The 22,387-nt window shown below is 43.6% G+C and overlaps 1 protein-coding gene across 5 annotated transcripts in view; it reads left to right on the forward strand.

Annotated features, from left to right (window-relative positions):
• The window catches only part of UBR4 (ubiquitin protein ligase E3 component n-recognin 4), a 77,674-nt gene that overhangs the window by 44,134 nt on the left and 11,153 nt on the right, over nt 1-22,387 (forward strand). For all 5 annotated transcript variants that reach the window (XM_075773563.1, XM_075773564.1, XM_075773565.1 and 2 more), the window contains 31 exons: nt 572-799; nt 912-990; nt 1,457-1,699; nt 2,588-2,756; nt 3,372-3,516; nt 4,201-4,286; nt 4,802-4,889; nt 5,023-5,216; nt 6,235-6,474; nt 7,628-7,766; nt 8,313-8,438; nt 8,603-8,731; nt 9,186-9,529; nt 9,761-9,851; nt 10,233-10,317; nt 10,725-10,852; nt 11,531-11,660; nt 12,140-12,297; nt 12,700-12,809; nt 13,357-13,498; nt 14,233-14,314; nt 15,540-15,713; nt 16,135-16,256; nt 16,668-16,865; nt 16,978-17,058; nt 19,374-19,461; nt 19,870-19,997; nt 20,420-20,527; nt 20,739-20,858; nt 21,596-21,786; nt 22,129-22,302. In XM_075773563.1, the coding sequence (XP_075629678.1) occupies nt 572-799; nt 912-990; nt 1,457-1,699; nt 2,588-2,756; nt 3,372-3,516; nt 4,201-4,286; nt 4,802-4,889; nt 5,023-5,216; nt 6,235-6,474; nt 7,628-7,766; nt 8,313-8,438; nt 8,603-8,731; nt 9,186-9,529; nt 9,761-9,851; nt 10,233-10,317; nt 10,725-10,852; nt 11,531-11,660; nt 12,140-12,297; nt 12,700-12,809; nt 13,357-13,498; nt 14,233-14,314; nt 15,540-15,713; nt 16,135-16,256; nt 16,668-16,865; nt 16,978-17,058; nt 19,374-19,461; nt 19,870-19,997; nt 20,420-20,527; nt 20,739-20,858; nt 21,596-21,786; nt 22,129-22,302 (4,520 nt within the window). The remainder of the gene's footprint in view (nt 1-571; nt 800-911; nt 991-1,456; nt 1,700-2,587; nt 2,757-3,371; nt 3,517-4,200; nt 4,287-4,801; nt 4,890-5,022; nt 5,217-6,234; nt 6,475-7,627; nt 7,767-8,312; nt 8,439-8,602; nt 8,732-9,185; nt 9,530-9,760; nt 9,852-10,232; nt 10,318-10,724; nt 10,853-11,530; nt 11,661-12,139; nt 12,298-12,699; nt 12,810-13,356; nt 13,499-14,232; nt 14,315-15,539; nt 15,714-16,134; nt 16,257-16,667; nt 16,866-16,977; nt 17,059-19,373; nt 19,462-19,869; nt 19,998-20,419; nt 20,528-20,738; nt 20,859-21,595; nt 21,787-22,128; nt 22,303-22,387) is intronic.

Genomic DNA, 22,387 nt, shown 5'->3' on the forward strand with positions numbered 1-22,387 from the left:
GAAGGTGAACTCTCAGCTTTCTTTTATTCCTGTTGAACAGGAATCTGTAGGAAAGCATATGTGAAAAATAAGATTGGTATTGCTCTTTGTACCTCAGCGTTTGCTGCCAGAAAACTCAAATAGAAAACTTTCTCTGAGATGGTATAATGTATTGGCTGTTGGTACTTAATTTACTCCTTAATAAGGAAATCAGTAAGATATTTGGAGTAGATCTTCTCAGTTCCTTTGGTTGTATAGCTTCCTACTTGAGGTAACAGGTTATCTTACATTTGCACAAGTTTGGGGAAGGATTTCTTAATTAGGGTCAACTAGCTTTTTGTTTGACAAAGAACGGTTTTCAGAAGCAGTTTCATAATTGCACAGCTTGGGATGCGGCAGTGTTGCTGTGCAGTGTTTCTTCTGCCTGTGACTTGCTTTTACAAGTGACTTTACAATACCTTAAAGCTGACAGATTCATTAATGCATCTCTCATATCTTTTCTTTTTGTAAGAAAACACACCGTATTTTTGTTGGTGCAGGTTGCCTGCTGGTGAGTTCACAGTGCTGATGTTGTAGGCTTTTCTTTCTCTAGTACCTGATGATCCAGCAGACTCCGTTCGTGCGCCGCCAAGTCCGCAAGCTTTTGCTCTTTATCTGCGGATCGAAGGATAAATACCGTCAGCTCAGAGACCTTCACACCTTGGACTCTCACGTTCGTGGAATCAAAAAGCTCCTAGAAGAGCAAGGCATTTTCCTTCGTGCCAGCGTGGTCACAGCAAGTTCAGGCTCTGCCCTGCAGTACGATACGTTGATCAGCTTGGTAAGGAAAAGTGTGCCGCTGTACTAGGAAAAAGCGTACGTTGCGTTTGTGTAAGGTGTCAGTAATAGAAATACTGATGTGGTGTTTAATCCTGTCCCATTGTGCCTTTCAGATGGAACATTTAAAGGCTTGTGCAGAGATTGCCACACAGCGAACAGTAAACTGGCAGAAATTCTGCATTAAAGATGACTGTGAGTTGTTTCTCTGAGAGTATTTGAGGGAGCAGAGGGGATGCATTGCGTGTCCTAGTTTGAATTGAGACTTCTCAGATGGGGAAGCCCAGCAGAGAAGGGGACACAGCTGAGAGTTTTGAGTAGGACTGAGCTGTTTCCAGTATTAATTATCACAGTGCTCTACTTGCATCTGTTCCTTGGCTAAAGAACACAATATGGTGTAATGGGTGACTTATAAGAACACAAATAGGAGATCTGTGTTCTCTTGCTTGTGCTGCTGTTGTTCTAGTATGTAATTTGGGATGAAACACAATACCTTGGTGTACCCAAATGTTAGCATAGGGACAGGAAGGTTCTGTGAGTTTGTGGGATAGTCCTTGTCATGTTCAAATGTTTTTTTTGTTTTGGGCTGGGGGTTTTTTGGGGGGTATTTTTGCTTCTTTTTTTAATTCAGGCTTCAAAGATTTTCTTCTTTTGTCTGCAGCGGTTCTCTATTTCCTCCTTCAAGTCAGCTTCCTAGTAGATGAAGGAGTGTCGCCAGTTCTCCTGCAGCTGCTGTCTTGTGCTCTGTGTGGCAGCAAAGTTCTATCTGTGGCTTCATCCGCTGTATCATCAAGCACCTCTTCCACCTCTGCTCCTGCAGCATCAGGCTCCGGGCAGCCATCAGCACAGAGCAAATCCTCCACTAAGAAGAGCAAGAAAGAAGAAAAGGAAAAGGAGCGAGAGGGTGAGCTGCAGCTGTGCCCTATTCTGTGGTGGTTTTAGGAATGAAGTCTGCTCCTCTCAGCCTTTCTTATTCTATTTAGAGAGAACTGCTTGCTTCTCATTGTAATAAATACCGCTGTTGTGAAAGGGTCGTGAATCGTGGCAAGGGCACTTGCAGACTACAGAGCAGTTAGGAGAGAAGAGCTGTTTTTACCATATGTAGATTGGAGAGGGGCAAAGGCAAAGCAGTATGCCTTAAAAGTTGGGGTTGAAATTAAGCGCTGAGTGTATCTCAAACCCACTATGAATATTTATTAACTTGGGTGGACTTTAAGTTGTCTAATGTCTGCTTTAAGTTGTCTATCCTAGTGATGAAGTAGCTTCCACCTAACTTGCCTATCCGGGGTTGTAGGAGGTTGAAATGCTCCTGGGGATTTAACCAAGTACTGGAGATGCACAACCAGTTAGCTCTGCTCCTCAGTGATTACGTTCAGACTTGTTGCCTCTGACTTGTAAACTATGTTGGAGCCAGGGCTGCTGCTTAATGGATATCCAAAGTCCTGGGAAAGTAATTAAGCTTTCCTATAAAAGTCATGGGTTTAAATTTTCTCTGTGAGTCTATTCACTGTCCCATGGTTGATCCTTTTCATTTTATCAGGATGTGTAGCACATTTCTCACGTCCTTACTGGCACATATTCCAGCAGCTTTCTTCTGCGTTAAGTCAGGAGTACTAGGTTATACTTTTTTGGAAAGAGAAAGGAACATTAAACTTGCTTGTTGCCTGAAACCCAGTAATTTGTCCCCATTATCCTCAGTCCATGATCTATAACATACAAAGCTAGCCTGCCTGTGAGGTACTCCATTCATCTGCTTAAGTCTGTATTTCTTCCGCCACTCGGTGTCCCCTAGGCGAGAGCTCGGGCAGCCAGGAAGATCAGCTGTGTACCGCTCTGGTGAACCAGTTGAACAAGTTTGCTGATAAGGAGACCCTCATTCAGTTCCTGCGGTGCTTCTTACTGGAGTCCAACTCGTCCTCCGTGAGATGGCAGGCCCACTGCCTCGCGCTCCACATCTACAGGTGAGGTGGGAGGGAGTCTCTGACTTCGTTCTTCTTAGCAAGTCTCAGCTCAGTTATGGAGAGCTCTGTCCTTGGGTAGGAGTTAGTGCTTGAGCCCCTGTCCTGAGGGATGTGGAAGCTTCCAGATGATTGCATCCCTTTGAATTGTTCACACTATTGTGCAGTCATTGGGGCTGGAGGTAGAAGTTGTGACTTATTTGTTACTGATCAACTTATTATCTGCAAGAAGAATTTTATTTCTGTCTGCAGAATCTGGCTCTTCACATCTACAGCAGGAGGTATTTGTGGGCAAGTGAATTTCTGAGGTAGATGCTGACTCGTACAGTTAAAACATTGGGAGTTAGGTAGGGAAAGGCACACTTCAGGGTGCAGAACTCCTTCAGGACTCTGTTCAGTTGTTGCAAGACAGCTGCTTTCATTTCAGAGAGTGCAGGAAGACTGCTGGTGGCCAGAAGAGATGAGATTTAACTCTGTGAGCTCTGATGTATATAGCAAGATAGTAGTTTCCAAGTTTGGTGAACCATAGCACGTATTTTCCTCTTGAATAAGATAGCATGCCAAACAGTCTATATAGCTGTCTTTACAAGCCTAATTGATCTGTAATCCATTCAACAGGAACTCTAACAAGTCTCAGCAAGAATTACTGTTGGATCTCATGTGGTCAATCTGGCCAGAACTTCCAGCCTATGGAAGAAAGGCTGCCCAGTTTGTAGATCTCCTGGGATACTTCTCTCTGAAAACACAACAGACTGAGAAAAAGGTACAGTGAATAGGAGGTACAGCATCCCAGGTCCTGCTGCTGCCTCTGAGTTATGTTAGTGCTCATTTGTGATACAGCTGGGACAGATTTTCTGTCAGAAGGGTTTCTGGTGACTTTTTTATGTTGCTCCCAGAAATTGAATGTTAAAAAAGGCAGGGTCCTTAAAAAGATTGGGAATTGTGGATTTTTTGTTTTCTTGTTTTGGTTGGTTTGTTGGGGTTTTTTTTTATTTAGAAGAAAAAGGAAGCCTTTGTGGGAAAATGCATTTATCTGCTAGCTCTAATTTATAGATTTTTGATATTAGAGCTCCTAGAAATCTTTTGTAACCATGACTTTTGAACAAAGGAAGTGGTAGGATTTCTTAGGGGACCAGTGGGATTCAGAACAAAAAATTTAGACACACGAATACTTGCATGTGTGTGTTTTAAGAGCTGGGAATGCCTCACGAATCTTGGCAGGCATTTGCAGTGATTGGCTGACAAATAGCACTGTTATTGTGGCAAAGGTCTAATTTTAGGATCTATTACATTCCTGGGCAATGATTTAACCACATAAATTCCTGTGGGTATGGTGTGTGCATCTGCTAGGGGACCTGGAACACCACAAGATGAGAAATCTTTATGCCTTTGTAGCAATAAAAAAAAAACGTCGAGAAGACAGTGTTTTTTCCTAATTGTGTTTCAGTTGAAGGAATACTCCCAAAAGGCCGTGGAGATCCTCCGGACTCAAAACCACATCCTTACCAACCACCCTAACTCCAACATTTACAAGTGAGTTACTTCTGACTTCAATCCGTTTCACTAAAGAGCTTTGCAGCAGACGAGCTGCGATCCCCAGGGGAATACGCAATTCTTAGAATATGGTGGTGGAGGAAGGACCCCTACCGAGATCGCGTGCTTGCTGCAGCTGGTCTCTGGAGAACAGCAGATTACTTTCTGCCATCTGAAAAACGTGACATTCTGTGCGCCACCAGCAGTAGTTTGGCTTTAGCTTTTTTGCTTTCTTTTTCAGTAAATGTTACAAAATACTAGGAGCAGTTGGAGAATATAGATGTGCAGAATTAAGCGTTATGTTCTTAGTCATACTGTGTCAGTTAATAATTATACTAAAATGCTGTCTAGTGAAAAACACTAATTTTCAATGTGCTTTACATTGTAACGCTTCTGTTTCTAAATCTGGGACTGGGGACTACAAGCAAACCAAAACTATTCTGATAGAACAGCTTGTGTTTAAAACATAGTGAGTGCCAAATTACGTGTGTCAAATGTTCTTCCCCTCATTCCAGCACACTGTCTGGGCTGGTGGAATTTGATGGCTACTACCTGGAGAGCGATCCTTGCCTTGTCTGCAACAATCCAGAGGTGCCCTTCTGCGTAAGTAGCTCCTGTTCTTAAACCCTTCCCTGTTATAGGGATCAGTTGTTTACAGCAGCGTGATTTACTGTGTTTCTGAGGTTTTTTGGGATGTAATCATATAGGCAGTGTGTCCTTGTTTTTGTTTTCTCAGTACATCAAGCTTTCCTCCATTAAAGTGGACACGCGGTATACTACCACCCAGCAAGTGGTGAAGCTAATCGGCAGCCACACCATCAGCAAAGTGACGGTGAAGATAGGAGACCTGAAACGAACCAAAATGGTGCGAACCATCAACCTCTATTACAACAACAGGACAGTACAAGCCATAGTGGAGCTGAAAAACAAGTAAGTTCGTTCATGTTTTCTGGGTGTGAATCTCTGAATTTGACATTACGATTTCTGGTGAGGTGCCTGGCTTCTTATTTTAGCTAACATTCCCACATTGGGTGGGATTCTGAATCTCCTACAATAAACTGTTGAAGAAAAGATCCAAATTTCACCCAAAAGCTTGAGATATGCCTGTAAAATTTGTATACACAAACTTTGTACAGGCTCAGTTTTAAGCACATAACTTAATTGGGTGGAAACCGATATTAATACCAAGAGCACCTCCTGGAGAGATTGACTTGGAAAGGGATTTGGACCTTGCAGCATGTCCAGAAATGCAGAAAGCGTTAACATGACTGGTTTGAAGCCGTATAGTAGAATTAAAATTCGAAGTTAGATGGCCTAACTCTCGGCTGCTGCTTTACCCATGAAAAATGGCTCTTTTTCAATACATTGCTCAGTCTGGAGCCAGTTCTGCTTATATGCTTTCCCTTCTTACTTCTTGAGATGTTCTCACCAGCATCAGATCTCTTTGGCTTAGGGATTAATCTGTGCCTGCCGCTTATTGCTTATTTGAAGTCTTAATCCTCTGTGACATCACAAGTGGCTGCTGTGGAGAGGATTATGATGTCACAAAGAGAGGATTCTGACTTCAGGTTGAGAATAAGCAGTGGGAGCAGATGAGATCTTTAGAAATAAATATCCTGTTTTCATGCAAATGTCCTTACTAATAAAAAAATGGAGGTGAAAATCCCTAGAAAATGTCTGTAGAATTAAAGTTTTTCCGTGAGGCATCAACAGCTCTTTAATCCTAAACAGTCTCTCTCTATGAAGAGGATAAAGGCTTAAAATGTATTTCTGGCTACATATCATGTCAATACAGAAGCTAAGGAAACGAATCCTAGAACTGCTCTCCATTCATCCCATTTAAAGTAGATTTGGAGCCGAGACGGTTGTGTTTGGCTTTCTCTTTGTACGTGGGCAGGGAGGGTACTTCCCCACTGAAAAGCCACGCCGCTTTCTTTCCTTTTCCCAGGCCGGCTCGTTGGCACAAAGCTAAAAAAGTCCAGCTGACCCCAGGCCAGACGGAGGTGAAGATTGATTTGCCGCTGCCCATTGTGGCTTCAAACCTGATGATTGAATTTGCAGATTTCTATGAGAATTACCAGGCTTCCACGGAGACCCTGCAGTGCCCCCGGTGTAGCGCATCCGTCCCAGCCAACCCGGGGGTGTGCGGGAACTGCGGCGAAAACGTGTACCAGTGCCACAAGTGCAGGTACGTCATCCTCCTTCCTCCCCACGGAGCCAGTGCCAGGGGTTTACAGAGCCCTTGTGCTGTTGCCCAAGTTGGATGTTCAACAAAATTCCCTGCTATTTAAATACACGATTCTAGTTAATACAACCGCACAATCAAATTAGACGAGAAGTATAAAACAGGCTTACAGGGATTTAATGTTAATACAGACTAACAAAGGAAACCTGATTTGACAATGCTGAAAGAACACAGAAGTTTCAGATCAAGCCCTCAGAAGTTTAAAAAAATTCCCAGGAGGAGGTTATTTTTGGCCTGCCTGTTCAAGGGCATGAGGCTGAAGTTCAATTATACAGTTGCAGGGGGCTTTCCCCACAGGATCCATGACTTAGCGTGCAGGACGGACAGTGCTCGCTTGTCTATTCAGAGCTTTTGTTGTACTCTGCTCATTCAGAGCAGAGCTCAGGGCGTAATTTACTGTGTGCTATTCAGGCTTTCACTACAGTATTATAAATCCTGCTCTTTTGTGAGTTTTGTCTCCTTATCTGATACCTCTTTTCCTCTTGTTGTTGTCCCATATTCGTCTCTAATCCTCATGGGATTCAAGGTGTTTAGCAGATTCTTTCCGTAGATCAGCTGATTACTGGTATAATGAAAGGTTTCCATATCCCTTCTTGAACTAAGAGAGCTAGAAATCAGTTCGTGTCGTGCTACTCTAGGCTGCAGCAGGATAATAAGTATGCTGTAGCTAGTCCCACTGCAACTGGGTAAAGAGTGAAAGCTATTGAAAGCCTAGACCTTACCAACCAAAATGGTTTCTTTTTATCTGTGTTCTTGCAAAAGGCACAGTGCCCTAGTCTGACGTTCTACTGGGAATTACTGTAGTTAAAGTTGAATTGTTAGGAACAAATTCACATCTGTTTCTGCTTTTTCCAGCCAGAATGTGGCACTGCTTCTGTAAGGATTTTTTTATTTTTTTTTTTTTAATTGCCTGATTTGTAGGGTTTGATTCTCATGTATTTCATTAGTGGCTTCCTCAGGGGAGTTTGGTAGGTCAGACATTTTAAGGGCCATCCTTCTCTTTTACCTGCTGAGTCCATTCAGAGCTTGCTTCGCTGCCTCAGTTACCTTGATAAAGCTCAGCTGCATTCTTTGACCTTTCTGGCTTGCCTTTCAGATCCATTAATTATGATGAGAAAGATCCTTTCCTTTGCAATGCCTGTGGGTTCTGTAAATATGCTCGTTTTGACTTCATGTTGTATGCCAAGCCTTGCTGTGCAGTGGATCCCATAGAAAATGAAGAGGATCGAAAGAAGGTGAGACTAATAGCAGATTCATTAATGAAATGCTGTATCTCTTGGCCAGGTCAACAGTGTAGGGACATCAGAGGTCCATTCCTCTTGGGAATAACATGAAAAGCAGTGCTCCTTTAAGGCTTCTCACTGACTAATGCATTCCTTATTTACCGTTGTGCTCCACCAAATAAGTAATTCTTCAAAAGACATAATTCGGTGCTTTATTTACAAACCAGCTATCTAGCACTGAATTTCTTTGCCTTGCTGAACAAAGGGGTGAATTTGGGTTGTACCGTGTGCTTCACCAGCCCATCTGAGGAGGCCTGCTAGTGAATGAAGAACCCGTTGCACTATGTGGCCTGTCCCAAAGGATAAGTCTGCTGAGGATAGTGTCAGCAGGGTGGTGTTTGTGGCAGAAGCAGGGTGCAGGATCACATTTTTCTTTTTTTTTTTTTTTTTTTTTTTTTGCCAGAGAAAGGCAAAAGAGACAGAAGACTTGGACATTGGTGTTCTGTAGAATTAAAAATGGTGTCCGAGCATAAAATGAGATTCCTTTTTTATTCTTAGGCAGTAACAAATATCAACGCTCTCCTGGACAAGGCTGACAGAGTGTATCACCAGCTAATGGGACACCGACCACAGCTGGAAAACCTTCTGTGTAAGGTGAATGAGGCGGCTCCAGAAAAGCCACAGGTAACGAGGGACAGAGGGATCTTTCCCAGAACTCTAGGCTGGTGAGACACTGGCCTCTGTACTACCAAGAACAACTAAAGGTCCTTGCCTCAGATGCTGTTGAATAGTTATTTTTGTGCGTAGCCTCCATACGTGATCCCTTCTTGTTTTCTCCTCTGTTCCAGGATGAATCTGGTAGTAGTGGAGGGATAAGTTCTACCTCAGCTAGTGTGAATAGATACATACTCCAGTTAGCCCAGGAGTACTGTGGTGACTGCAAGAACTCTTTTGATGAACTTTCCAAAATCATCCAGGTATGGTGTGCTTTGGTTTGAATTTGGGTCATGTGTTTTCTCCTGTCACCAGATACGATGCATGTCAGAAATTTAAGTAAGATGTTACCATTCTGTGATTAATTGTATCATTAACAATAGGTGATCAGCTGCGTATTTTCAGGGAAATAACAAAATAATAATTTGTAAAAGCTATGTTTACCATTAATACTATATATTTGTGACATTTTCAGTGTTACATTGCATGTAATGTAGACAACAAGCCTTTAAACAGGGCAGATAACTGGAGTGACGCTGATATTTCTGATGGATTTCCCAAGTCTGCCATTAACATGAAGGATTTCAAGTTTTGAGATACTTGGTTAAAAATGTTTCTCCATGAAATATATAGTGACAATAACCTGTGAATGGGATTAGCAATTACGTGCTGCCACACAATTCCACAACTTTCATTTCTCCTTTTCTGCGTTTCCAGAAAGTGTTTGCCTCTCGAAAAGAACTCCTGGAATACGATCTCCAGCAGAGAGAGGCAGCAACGAAGTCTTCACGAACCACAGTCCAACCCACGTTTACTGCCAGCCAGTACCGTGCCTTGTCTGTTTTAGGCTGCGGCCACACATCATCAACTAAATGCTATGGCTGCGCCTCAGCCGTCACCGAACACTGCATAACATTGCTCCGGGCTTTGGCGACCAACTCTGCCATCAGGCATATCCTTGTGTCCCAGGGCCTTATCCGAGAGCTCTTTGACTACAACTTGCGCCGGGGCGCAGCCACCATGCGGGAGGAGGTCCGTCAGCTCATGTGCCTTCTGACCAGGTTAGATCTGATTCGGCATTTGCAGCCCTCCAACTTCCAGCGAGCTCTGGGAAACCGCGTGCTTGTATATGCATGATCAGAAAGGAGTAGCTTTATAGGGGAGATATCTTACATCAAACTGTAGAGTAACTGCTTGTATATTTGTTATCAACTAAGCTGAAATCCCAGGAGCTTTTGGTATTTAGTAAGAGCACAGCATAACAGTGTTCTCTTTTTTCCTTCTGGAATTAGGGACAATCCAGAGGCCACGCAACAAATGAATGACTTAATCATTGGGAAGGTTTCTGCAGCTCTGAAGGGACACTGGGCAAATCCAGACTTGGTGAGAGACTCCAGTGCTTTCCTATTTCTTTTTTCTACCCCTCTGCAACTGCTGGTGTATTCTAATCATTGCATCTTCTCTCTTTCCATGATCTATGTGTAATATGGAAGGCATTTGCGTCTTGCTAGGAATTAAGATGAATGTTAGAGGAAAGCACAGAATTATGTGATTAGGTCTATGCCTAAGTTTCCTCAGGCAGTTCTGCCTGTCTTGGCCATTGCTTGCGGCTCTCAAATAAGTTACCAGTCATCACAAGTGAGCATGGGATTAAATTTACCTAGATCGATGTGTTTTGAACCTGTATTTTTTAAATATCAGAAGGCAAAAAGGACTGCTGCGTTACCATGACTTCGTAAAGCTTTGAACGTGTCTGCGTTACAGGCTAGCAGCCTCCAATATGAAATGTTGCTGCTGACAGATTCCATCTCGAAGGAAGACAGCTGCTGGGAGCTCCGACTACGCTGTGGTGAGTTCAAACAACTAGTGCGAAAGCTTTATTTTAAAATGCTGTGCCCAGGTCCGTGCACTACAGGAAGATTTTTAAGGAAGGGAACTGACACTGACTCAGATAACTTGTGGTTAGGGTTAAAAATGGAGTTAGCACCAGATGGTTTTGTCTTGGGGTAGCGTGTTTCTTGAAATAGGAGTGCTGAGAAATAGAAGGATGGAGGTGTAAAGGGAAGGATGGCAAGACTCGCTTACTGTAATAGAAAATAATTGTTTTCCATCCATGGTTGCGTGAGAATGTAGTAGTTTTGCTTGAGGATATGAGATCTTACCTAACTCTGAACACTTGTACATCCTGTGTGGAGCTGTGGAGGTGTCCTATCTGCAGATCTTACAGTGGAAGGAAAATTTATGTCTGTCTTTCAGCTCTCAGCCTCTTTCTGATGGCAGTGAACATTAAGACTCCAGTGGTTGTTGAAAACATCACCCTCATGTGCCTGCGCATTCTTCAAAAGCTGATCAAGCCGCCTGCTCCAACCAGCAAGAAAAACAAGGTACTGCCTTAGATGCTAAGCAAAGCATCCGAAAACTTGCTGATTAAAGTCTGGCACAATGATCTTAGTGATTATTAACTTTGTGAGGAAGCCAGGGCTTGCTTTTCCTGGTCACAATTACTAGGGAAGCACAAATCCTGTGACCTTTGTCTTTGCAAATTACAGGTAACTGCTTTCTATTTTTTTTACTGTTCTTTGGTGGCTTTGACCACTACTGTTCAAAACAGGGCTTTGGTTTTTTCCCCTCAGGTTTGGGGCATGGGGAAAGAGGTATTTCAAAGCTACAACTTGGTTATCTTGGTCAGGCTTTTAGCGCTTTCAATGGCTTTGTAGAATCAAGTACTTAAACATGATAGAATCAAGTCCCTTTTGACTCCTTTGACTCCTATTTTTAAATACAGAGCTACAATTCTGATAAAAATTATATTGATTGGCTGCTCCTTGATTGCCATTTAGGATACCATTTGCAAGAAGGTATGTTTCCGCTTTGATCTAGCTATCTGACAATCACAGATGGATGTCAAAGATTAGGGTTTACTCATAAACCCAAAGATGGGTTTACTGATGTGTCAGTAGTAACTGGAATGAGGCATCTCTCTTAGATTAGCCTACAGGAGTTACTCTTAAGGGAACAGGCTGCGGCTTTCTGAAGAGTCATAGAGCTTTTTTGTTTATTAGGATGTGCCTGTGGATGCTCTCACCACTGTGAAGCCTTACAGCAATGAAATCCATGCACAAGCTCAGCTGTGGCTCAAGAGGGACCCCAAAGCGTCGTACGAAGCTTGGAAAAAGTGCCTCCCTGCCAGAGGTAGTCCTGTGCTTTTAACTTTGTGCAATTTTGTGAAGGAACATGTATGTCCTTCCACGTTTAATAAGGAACATACTTCTATAGAGTTGTGTTGGCTTCTGTCACGTGACATCTGATACTGTCTTCAGACTTAACTGTGTAGTCCTTAGAGATTGTAGCACTGACTTTTCTAGGCTGTGTTGCTCAAACCTTGAGCAGAAAATGCACTGTGCCTGAAGATAATCAGGGGAATGTAAAGAATGAAACCTGTTGCCTATTTAAAATGATACCAGCCAACTGAAAAGCTGATTGAATTCCCTGAGAGGCTGTGGGAATTGCATCTGGCTTGGAAGTGAACATAGCTCCACACAGAAGTGAAAATGGCAGCAGAAAGAAATGAGAAGCTGCTCAGCTTCTCAGCTGGAGTTTGGAAAAAATACAATGGCAGTTTACAGTTAATAGCTGCTGACAGTTCTTTTGAGCTGCATTCAATATTGCAGGTATAGATGCCAATGGGAAATCTCCCAGCAAAGCTGAGCTTCACCAGCTCTACTTGTCAGAAAAATATGTCTGGAAATGGAAACAGTTCATGAGTCGCCGTGGGAAGAGAACTTGCCCTCTGGATCTCAAGCTGGGACACAACAATTGGTTGCGACAGGTAAATGTGGGTGAAAACTCTAGTGTGGTGCACTGGACAGAGTTAACAGAGATTATTGACAGTTTGCAGCATTTTATGCGCTTTACAGACGATCTTTAATTGCTACGGTGCCCCTGCTTGTCTACTTAGCTGCATTTTGACTACTGAATTTTCATAGGTCCTGGGCAAAAGGTTTTCTTCTCGTGTGTGTGTGGATGAGTATGTTGCCTACATGGTGCATTGTTTGAACGTTTTGGTGGCAAGCAAAGTAGGCGTTCTCACAGAGTCAAATGTTTGGAAGAACAAGAGCGCACTGCCACCAGGTCACCAAACTGTCCTAATGTATGCTGTGCCCTTTTGTAAGATATCGCTAGTTAATCTGTGCACATCAGATGATACCATCTTTTCATGCTCTTGCCTTAGGTGCTGTTTACTCCTGCCACTCAAGCTGCAAGGCAGGCTGCGTGTACTATTGTGGAAGCTCTGGCTACCATCCCCAGCCGCAAGCAGCAGGTCCTTGATCTCCTGACGAGGTATTTCCGTGTTGCCACACTTGGCAGCTCCAGGATTATTTTTCTTGAATTCCCATGAGAACGTCTCCCTTCTTCCAACTTTTCTCACACCTCTCCCTTGCATACCTCTGGTTCCCAGGTCTTTTTGGGCTGGATTCTAAAACTTAATTAGCTGGGATGCTATAGTTTTAGGAAGACCTTTCTTTTTTTGCTGTCTGGCAATAAGCTATTGCAGTTCTGTGCTTTTTCCAGAAGTAAGCAGATGGTGTTCAGCTGCGAGGACAACATTTTCCCTGCCTTTTAGACAGCAAAATAATAGGGTGAACTCTCTTCCAACTCCTGTGGCATAACTTACCCCAATTGACGCTAGTAGCACAGTTGGAGAACTCCTTTTTGGGACAAAATACCACTTTAGCCATCAAGTAATAAATACCAGTTATGCTGTTAGCTAGGAGGACAACAGGGAGGATAGATTTCTGGAGGCTTTTTCTTTCTTTCCATGGTGTCCTTAAGCTTTGAATACCTCTTCACTGCAAAGTGGTTCTCAGCGTGTGTTTCTCTTTACTAGCTACTTGGATGAGCTGAGCATTGCTGGTGAGTGTGCCGCCGAGTACCTGGCACTGTATCAGAAACTCATCAAACCGGCCCACTGGAAGGTCTACCTGGCAGCCAGGGGGGTTCTGCCCTACATTGGCAGCCTCATCACTAAGGTATGGACTCGTCTGGAGGAACTAGTTTGGCTTTTTTTGCTTTGAAACCTTCGTCTCTTTGTTCAGCGCCCTTGCCGGGTTTGAGAAGTTCATGCTTCCACATCTCTGAACAGAAAGAGCTGCAGTGGTTTTAGTCCCAGCTGTAACATTCCTCAGCGCAAGCTGACTGGTACACGTCAGTGACCTGCTCTGGGGGCAGCTGTGCTAAGGGGTATAAATACTGCTACTGTCTTGGCAGCAGGTCCAGGTTGGAAGCTGTCTCAGCTGCCAGACTGGACACCAAAAGCCCTTAACGACAAGGGAGGATTAGGTGTGCTACCATTCCTTGAGTGTGAATTACAGCCTGTTGGAGAAGCAGCACATTTAAGTCAGAGTGTTAGGTCTTAGGAGTTTGCCGTGGTGATCCCCGGTGCGCTCCAAAGAGGCAGATGACCCTCTCTGTATTAATGGTGGCCTTGAGCCCGTCACGGAGGGCCACTAGAGCAAAGCAGTGGTAATAGCCATGAGGTAGATGTAGGGAGGAAATGAGGAGGGTGTTTGGGGTAGTTTTTTCTATTCTCTCCCTGTTCCCTCCCCGTTGCTGCGCTGTATTCTTGATTTCTCTGTGGCTGGCTTGGTTTCTTTGTTCTTTCGCACTCTGTGCTCACACACAGATCAGTGTGTTAGACACTCACCAGCTAGTCCTCTCCACCACTGCAGTTTGTTGTCCTAATGGGCTTGTTAATTATTTTCAGGAAATAGCTCGTTTACTTGCCTTGGAGGAAGCAACGCTCAGCACTGATTTGCAGCAGGGATATGCCTTGAAGAGTCTCACAGGTATTTGATGGCATTGACACAAGTCCTGTAGTGGGATTAGGGATGGGGCGATCATTGGTCTGTAACAGCATGTAGTAGAATTTCAAGGAGATGCGATTCAGTGGTTTACAATTGTCAGCACTGGATTTTTGCCATCAATTTAGCACTTAATCCCTAAATAGATTTTTTCCGTATTTTTTTGTGGTCAATTTTAGCTTTTAGTTACCCGAACTGTGGTAATGCATCGTGAGCAAACTTAGTCTTACCACTTTTCTTCTCCATTTCTTAATTACATTTATTGTACGCTATAATTCCCAGAACTATTGCTGATTTATTCCTACCTACTTGTTCCATGGTAGCTTTTTTTCCTGAATGTTCTAGGGCATGCTTTTTTCAAAAACTTGGAAATGGAAGTACATCATTAGCTAGCTCATTCTTTTTTGTATCCTCTTCCATGGAGCACCTCTCCTATGAGGACAGGCTGAGAGAGTTGGGATTGTTCAGCCTGCAGAAAAGGCGGCTCCGGGGAGATCTAATTGCGGCTTACCAGTACCTGAAGGGGCCTACAGGAAAGATGGTGAGGGACTGTTTATCAGGGAGTGTAGTGACAGGACAAGGGGGAATGGGTTTAAGCTAAAGGAGGGTCGATTTAGATTAGATGTCAGAAAGAAATTCTTTACTGTTAGAGTGGTGAGGTACTGGAACAGGTTGCCCAGAGAGGTTGTGGAGGCCCCATCCCTGGCAGTGTTTAAGGCCAGGTTGGATGAGGCTTTGGACAACCTGGGCTAGTGGAGGGTGTCCCTGCCCGCAGCAGGGGGGGTTGGAACTAGATGATCTTTAAGGTCCCTTCCAACCCAAACCATTCTATGTTCTTCAAAAATTAGTGGACTATATTAGAAGGGGAGAAGTCATCTGTTTTTGAAATATCTTCTTGTGACAGAAAAATGTCAAAAAGTGCAGAGTTTTGCATTGAGCACTTAGAAAGCTCCTCACACCCTTTCCTCTTGCCCTCACTGTGGTCCCATGTGGGATAATTCACAGGGCAGCTCTTGCAGGTCAGGGGTTTTGCCTCCAACCATTCAATTGGTAGAAGTGAGCTTTAAACCGCAGACTGGCAATGGGAGTTGTAACAAGCCATTTCACTGTGCTGCTTTTATGATATTGTGCCCTCTTTGCTGGCCACATGAAATTTAGAGCTAACAAATCACTCTCTCCCCCACTTGCTGACTGTCTCATTGCTTTCTAGGTCTTCTCTCTTCCTTCGTGGAGGTGGAGTCCATCAAACGACACTTCAAAAGCCGCCTGGTGGGTACAGTCCTGAATGGTTACCTGTGTTTGAGGAAGTTAGTGGTACAGAGGACAAAGCTGATCGATGAAACCCAGGACATGCTGCTGGAGATGCTAGAAGATATGACAACAGGTAAAACCACCTTGGTCCCATAAATCCAGAATCTGGGGCAACTGAGATGAAAAAGCAGATAGATAGAGCCGCACAAAGGACCTCTTTCTAAGAGACTACTATAGTGAGAGGGTTTTTTATGGCTTGGACCTTCCGATATTTCCTTTTGGCACAGAAAAGGTAAATAATATTCCTGGAGTCATCTCTTATTTTCCGGGAATTTAAACCTCCTCCTTTTTATGGGATTGTTTTACTGCAGCCAACTATGCGAAGGGTTTTCCTAGTAAACATAACCTTTCATCTTTTAAGTAGTGGATATGCAAAAGAAGAGGGCACCAAAGTATGGTGCTTATTGCAGAAGGATTTATTGGGTATGCTGAGTTAAAACGAAACCCGTAAAACTGACTCCTGTGTCTTTTTTAATACTTCTGTTTCTTGGCAGGCACAGAATCCGAAACCAAAGCATTTATGGCAGTGTGTATAGAGACTGCAAAACGTTACAGCCTTGATGACTACAGGACTCCAGTCTTCATCTTTGAGAGGCTATGCAGTATTATCTATCCTGTAAGTATACAAGTGGCTGTAGCATCGCTTATAAAATCAGACTTCTTAGATAGTTGCTGGCATTTTGGCAAAAACCTAATAGTGTCTACAGTAATGACTTAATATTAGCCAGTGTAGAACTGTTAGTAATATTGTATCCGGTTTTGGGGTATTAGTATTCAGGTTCCCTGCTGTGGCGTGCTCTGTGCAAAAAAACCCAGAACCGGTAGTGTTGTTTCATGCTGAGGAATTTGCTTACTAAACAATAACAGACATTCTCTAAATGCCACATGTGCGGCAATGTACGGCAGGACACACCAGAGACAAAAGGACTGAAGGTTTAGGGACGTCCTGTCACTTACATAAAAATGCAGGAGTGGGAGCATGGTAAGGGGAAAACTTATGCACTCTGTCTCTGCTGCTGTTCTTTAGGAAGAGAATGAAGTGACCGAGTTCTTTGTAACTCTGGAGAAAGATCCGCAGCAGGAAGACTTCTTACAGGGCAGAATGCCAGGAAATCCCTACAGCAGTAATGAGCCTGGCATTGGGCCACTCATGAGGGACATCAAGAACAAAATCTGTCAGGACTGTGACCTGGTGGCTCTGCTGGAGGATGACAGTGGAATGGAGGTGAGAATGCACAAGTGTGGATTTCTTGGACGCCCTTTCCAGGCAGCTGATGATTGCTAGAGTGGTGATGCAATGTAGGCTTCTTCTTGACTTTTTATTTTCTCTCTTTCAGCTTTTGGTGAACAATAAGATCATCAGTTTGGATCTGCCTGTGGCTGAGGTCTACAAGAAAGTGTGGTGTCCCACGAATGAGGTTTGTGTTAGCTTTGTATATGTTAACAGCACAAAGCCCCTGTCCTTAATATTAGCAAAAAAATGGGAGGAAAAGTAAAAATCACACGAGTCAGGATTTATTTTCTGGCATATAACTTCTTGGGTATAATGGGTCAGCACCTTTTTGTGCTTCCTTAGGATAGACCGTTAATCAATTCTGCAACATAAGTGATTTAAAAGCACATAATGCTGACCCAGGTGAGTGTATTGAACTTACCCCTGTAGCGTATCAGATATGTGAACAGTCTTCCTGAGTAACAAACTCAGTTACATTCCTTTGGGGAAATAGCTGAACTTTGTGTCGCTGCCTTTCAAAGCACATTTCACACTCCATCTGCACGTGACAGTTTAATGCATGTGTGCAGACAGGGACACCAGATTGCTCCATCAGTCTGCGCTTCAGAGATGAACCCAAGTTATTTATGCAGAGAGAGCATCCAATGTTTCTCCGTATTACTTTGTGCTTCTGCTCTTATGCTTTTCATGTAGGGATCTCAAGAACTGGACGGATTTCCTTCTCCCAGTTTGCTCTTAGTAGTGTGTATTGCCTGTTTTTCCGATGAAGAAATGGACCCAACAGTCTTAAGGGACTGGTCCACCTCATCACAGTAAGCTTGTTCTGGATGTGGTCCCGAACAAGCTCTTTCCTTCCTTTTCGTGTAGCCACTAAAATAAACTCCCATTGAGAAGGAATCCAGCAGACTAAAGCTTGCCCATTATGAATACGTTCTTTAAAGGCACTGCTAGTAGCACTTGAAATCATAAAAGATGACCAATTTGCCCAGCATTTCTTGTTCATTCCTCATTTACTCTTGGGTTGCAGTCACCTTTTCCTGAAACCATTTGTTTGCTATGCTTGTGGGGAAGAATTTGAACAAAACACCTGTTGTCTTCTGTGATACGGGGAATGGTTCTCATCAAGCTTTATTTAAGTAAAAAGCCTTCTGTACTGCAAGATCAAACCCAAAGCTAGATGACAGGGATAATTTTTTAGTGAGGTACCAACTTGCGTAGGGAAGTGAGGTGCTGGTCTTAATGTGTGAATTCTAATTCGAACTCTGATGCAGTTACTGAGGGAAATCATTGCGTGTGCTGCCCCAGCATGCCTGCCCACTGCTTGGAGCAGGGCGATGCCGTTCCCGTGAGGTGCCAAGCTGTAGCCGACGTGTGGCTCTGCCAGGATGCGGTGCTGATGGTGAAAGGCAGAGTTTGCTCAGCGTTACTGTCGATGAACAGCTTTCATCTGTCTTCCTTTGTGTGCACCTCCGCAAAGCGCTTCTGGAGCTGCAGCTCACGTTCCCTAGGAAATAGACAGGCGCACAAGAACGCAACCTCGGGCCCCTTTTTGTTTCCCTTGTCTCTCGCTGGCTTTTTTTTGTTCATCTGCCATTTTACCAGGGCCCCTGTGGTGTTAATTGCTGGTCTCTAGCGTGGCCTTTGAGCAGATCTTCCCCCTGGGGCTTTCCCTGCGCTTATGTATTTGCTGTGACATTAAGCACTGCTTATTCCACATTAGGCTTAGTGCGCTTTCTGACAGGTTTTCTCTCGCAAGGTCTCCTGCTCCCAAATCTGGGATTTTTTCTTTTCGGCTTTTTATTCAGACCTGTGGATTAAAATGGAAAGTTTAGTGAAATGCTGTCAGTATTTCCAGCTGGAAATGCATCTGGAAAACTAGCCCTTTCCCAGGGTAAAAACACAGCTTGTGCTTCAGTGGGTTTGACTGTATCATTTTAGTAATGTACTGTCTTACAGAAAGCTCATTAAATTGCCTTTTACTCCTCCTCTTCCATTTTCCATCGATGCAGATTTTATCTGTTTGAAAGCACTCATCCAATTAGCCTCTCCTGCTTCGTTTACTGGGCTTTGCCTGATCCCTGTGTTTCCCAGGTATGCTGTGCAATACGCTTGGAGGAAAAGGGTGCTGTGGAAAGCAGGCGTTTCTCTGTAGATGAACACGTTTTGCTTGGCTAGATCTTTCACTGGTGCTAAAGGAAACTGTTGGAGAAGATATAAGGAGGAAGAGCTGTTTAATCCCAGCCTGTCCATCTAATTGGCAATGCTCGGAAAAGGTGGAGACACCAACAGATGAGTTATCGATGTTTTTGCAGGTGGTGGCCTCACTGTTGTTTTTAATTCATCTCAGTAAGGGGAGAACGAGGGAGCGTTACCATCCACAGTCAAAACAGTGCAAAGGAGAACTGAGGCTGGAGTGCCAGTTACGCACTGTAACAAGAACAGACTCGTATATAAGTGTCCACAGAGGTATAGGTAATATAATGCTCTCCTCTCTTGCAGGGGGAGCCGATGAGGATCATTTACCGCATGCGGGGGTTACTGGGAGATGCAACCGAGGAATTCATCGAGTCTCTCGACTCCACTACTGGTAATGCACTTGTCTCCTGAAAGCTAGGATTAGATTTGAAACCTGAGGTTTGCTGCCGAGCAATGACACTATTATCCTTACAGCAGTGAGCTTAAAGTTGATTGACGTTGCTTTTGCTGCATTTACCTGCTTCACCTAGAGTGGAGGAGGATTTTAACAACCCTTGAAGGTTGTTACTTTAAATTTGAACACTTGCATGGCACAGGAACTGTTCTGCCTGGCCCTTCTTTGTAGTCCTGCTCATAATTCTTTTCAAATTTGATACAGTTGAACTTGCTTGACTTGAACTGCTGGTAAATGTGTCCTACTGTACTCTCCGTTTTTGCTTCACTGTTTTGTCCTGTGGGCTGCAGGAGCTTGCCGTATTGTGGCTGCTTCCTCTCTTCACAATCTATGTCTGTCCTGTAGATGAAGAGGAGGATGAGGAAGAAGTTTATAAGATGGCAGGTGTCATGGCCCAGTGTGGAGGCTTGGAGTGCATGCTCAACAGACTGACTGGAATCAAGGACTTCAAACAAGGACGGCACCTTTTAACCGTGAGTCTCGGCTTCTGTTCTTAGGGGTCAGGAGTTACATGATGGAAAATGCCACAAACCTTAGTGAAGTTTAGTTTAAGTGTTGGAGCAGAGGTTTCAATTCACTGATTAATGAAAACCTGAGAAATTCCTTCTTTCCCTCTCCCGTTCCTCTTGGTAACAATTCTTTATAAAGACTTTGAGTGTGTAGAAGCTGAGGAGTTGGTAAGACTGAATCCTGTCTTGCTAGTGTGATTGTTTTCTGCCTTGGCCTTACTTGAAAACCAAAGCTGTCGTAAGGTTAATATCGGTGTAAAAATCTGGCTTGTACTTTACCTCTGAAGTCTGGAAACTACCTGTATTATTGGGTGCTTTTAGTTCCAGCAAAATCCTCCTACTCATTTTGAAGGTACCTTAGAGAATGCAATCTCTGTATTTTGTAGGTGCTGTTAAAACTGTTTAGTTACTGTGTGAAGGTGAAAATAAATCGTCAGCAGTTGGTCAAGCCGGAGATGAACACTTTGAATGTCATGCTGGGAACTCTTAACTTGGTAAGGACAACCTGGGCTTCCATAAAGTGTTTTCTGTGGATTCCAGTGAATTTAAGCTACCTCTTACTGTCGTGCTGCCTTATGACAACTACGAGAGATCTGAAATACTGCTGGACTGGTACTGCACATTATCTGTTAACGAATGGAAGTGTGGGGGGTCAGTTTAACCAGTTACTTCTGGTATTCCAGTAACTACTGCAATCTTCTCCAGGCTCTGGTGGCTGAGCAGGAAAGTAAGGACAGCGGAGGAGCAGCCGTGGCAGAACAAGTGCTTAGTATAATGGAGATCATACTGGATGAATCCAATGCAGAACCTCTGAGCGAGGACAAGGTGAGTGCCTGGGGCTCAGCGCAGGAATGGAAATGTTGACTGGGATTCAAGGCTTGAAAAGATCTTATTACAGCGATGCTGAGCTTCAGGAGCTGTAGAGGTGTCCCAAATGGGAGTCTAACCCTTGTTACGCTTGCTGGCGTGTCTTAGCAGGCCTTGGGGGTAGGGCAAGAGGAGTGTCCTGAACCAAAAGCACTGTGAGGCTTCTTTAGGATGACTCTTGCACAGTCAGGGTGGGAGTTATTAGGCACTGCTTGGATCTCTTCCTGGCTGCTTTGGGCCACAGGCCAGTGAGAGACAAGAAAAGACACAGCTCTGCCTTGGTTTTTTGAGTGTTTTTGTACATGTTGAAAACATGATTGATTTTCCAGCTAATTGAGGGTAAAAAACAATATCTCAACTACACTGAGAATGAGAAGAGTTTCTTGGTCGTCTTTTGAAACCGTTGGTGCATAAGAATCTGTCATCCTTTGAGCTAGAATTATTAGACCTTTTTGACTAGAAAATTCTTTAATAGTAAGTGGAAGAAGTCAGTTGTCAGCTGGAGGCGTTGTTATAGCTATTCCACGAGATATTTGGGAACAAGGGATGGTTTTGTTCTTCATCAGGCTATCTTTATCAGACTCTAGACCTCTAATCCTTCAAGACTGGAGTAGTCTACCAGCTACTAGAGTGAGGGTTTTCTTGAAGGTTGTAGATTTATTCCTGAATGTGATCGTGCTCTTCTTCCTTTGCAGGGTAACCTCCTCCTAACTGGTGACAAAGATCAGCTGGTAATGTTGCTTGATCAGATTAACAGCACTTTTGTCCGTTCCAATCTCAGCGTCTTGCAAGGCCTATTACGCATCATCCCTTACCTGTCCTTCGGGGAAATGGAGAAAATGCAGATTCTGGTTGATCGATTCAAGCCCTACTGTAACTTTGATAAGTATGTTGTCATATTTCAACTAAAAGCACATGAAATCAGTTGTAGTGACAAGTCTATACTTTTTTTTTTTTTCTCATTGATGCTTACTTCAGTGTAATGCAAAGCTGCAGAGATTCCTGGTGCATAAGCTTAATTTCCTATTTCACTTCTAAGCCATTTTTAAAAGAAATATGTGAGCATGTAGCTCGAGAAATGGGGCTTTAGAGTGTATTCTGAGGTGACAAAGGTCTGAGTATTTTCTCTGAGCTGGAGTAGGTACGCACATTCAGCAATAATGTAATGAGAATTACAGGCACAGATTGTTGGAGAGCCTCCAAGTTACCATTTCTTCTCTTCATTCAGGTATGATGAGGAGCACAGTGGAGATGATAAAGTTTTCCTAGACTGCTTCTGTAAAATAGCAGCGGGAATAAAGAACAACAGCAACGGCCATCAGCTGAAAGATCTCATCCTTCAGAAGGGAATTACGCAGAATGCCCTTGACTACATGAAAAAGCACATTCCCAGTGCAAAGAAGTAAGAGTCACTACTTAATGTATGCAGTAGTCCTGAACATCCTTCTCTCATTTCATCACCACAAGAATCTTCCAAGAAAGCTGTT

The sequence above is a fragment of the Balearica regulorum genome, chromosome 21 (assembly GCF_011004875.1).
Source record: "Balearica regulorum gibbericeps isolate bBalReg1 chromosome 21, bBalReg1.pri, whole genome shotgun sequence".
Taxonomy (NCBI): Eukaryota; Metazoa; Chordata; class Aves; order Gruiformes; family Gruidae; genus Balearica; species Balearica regulorum.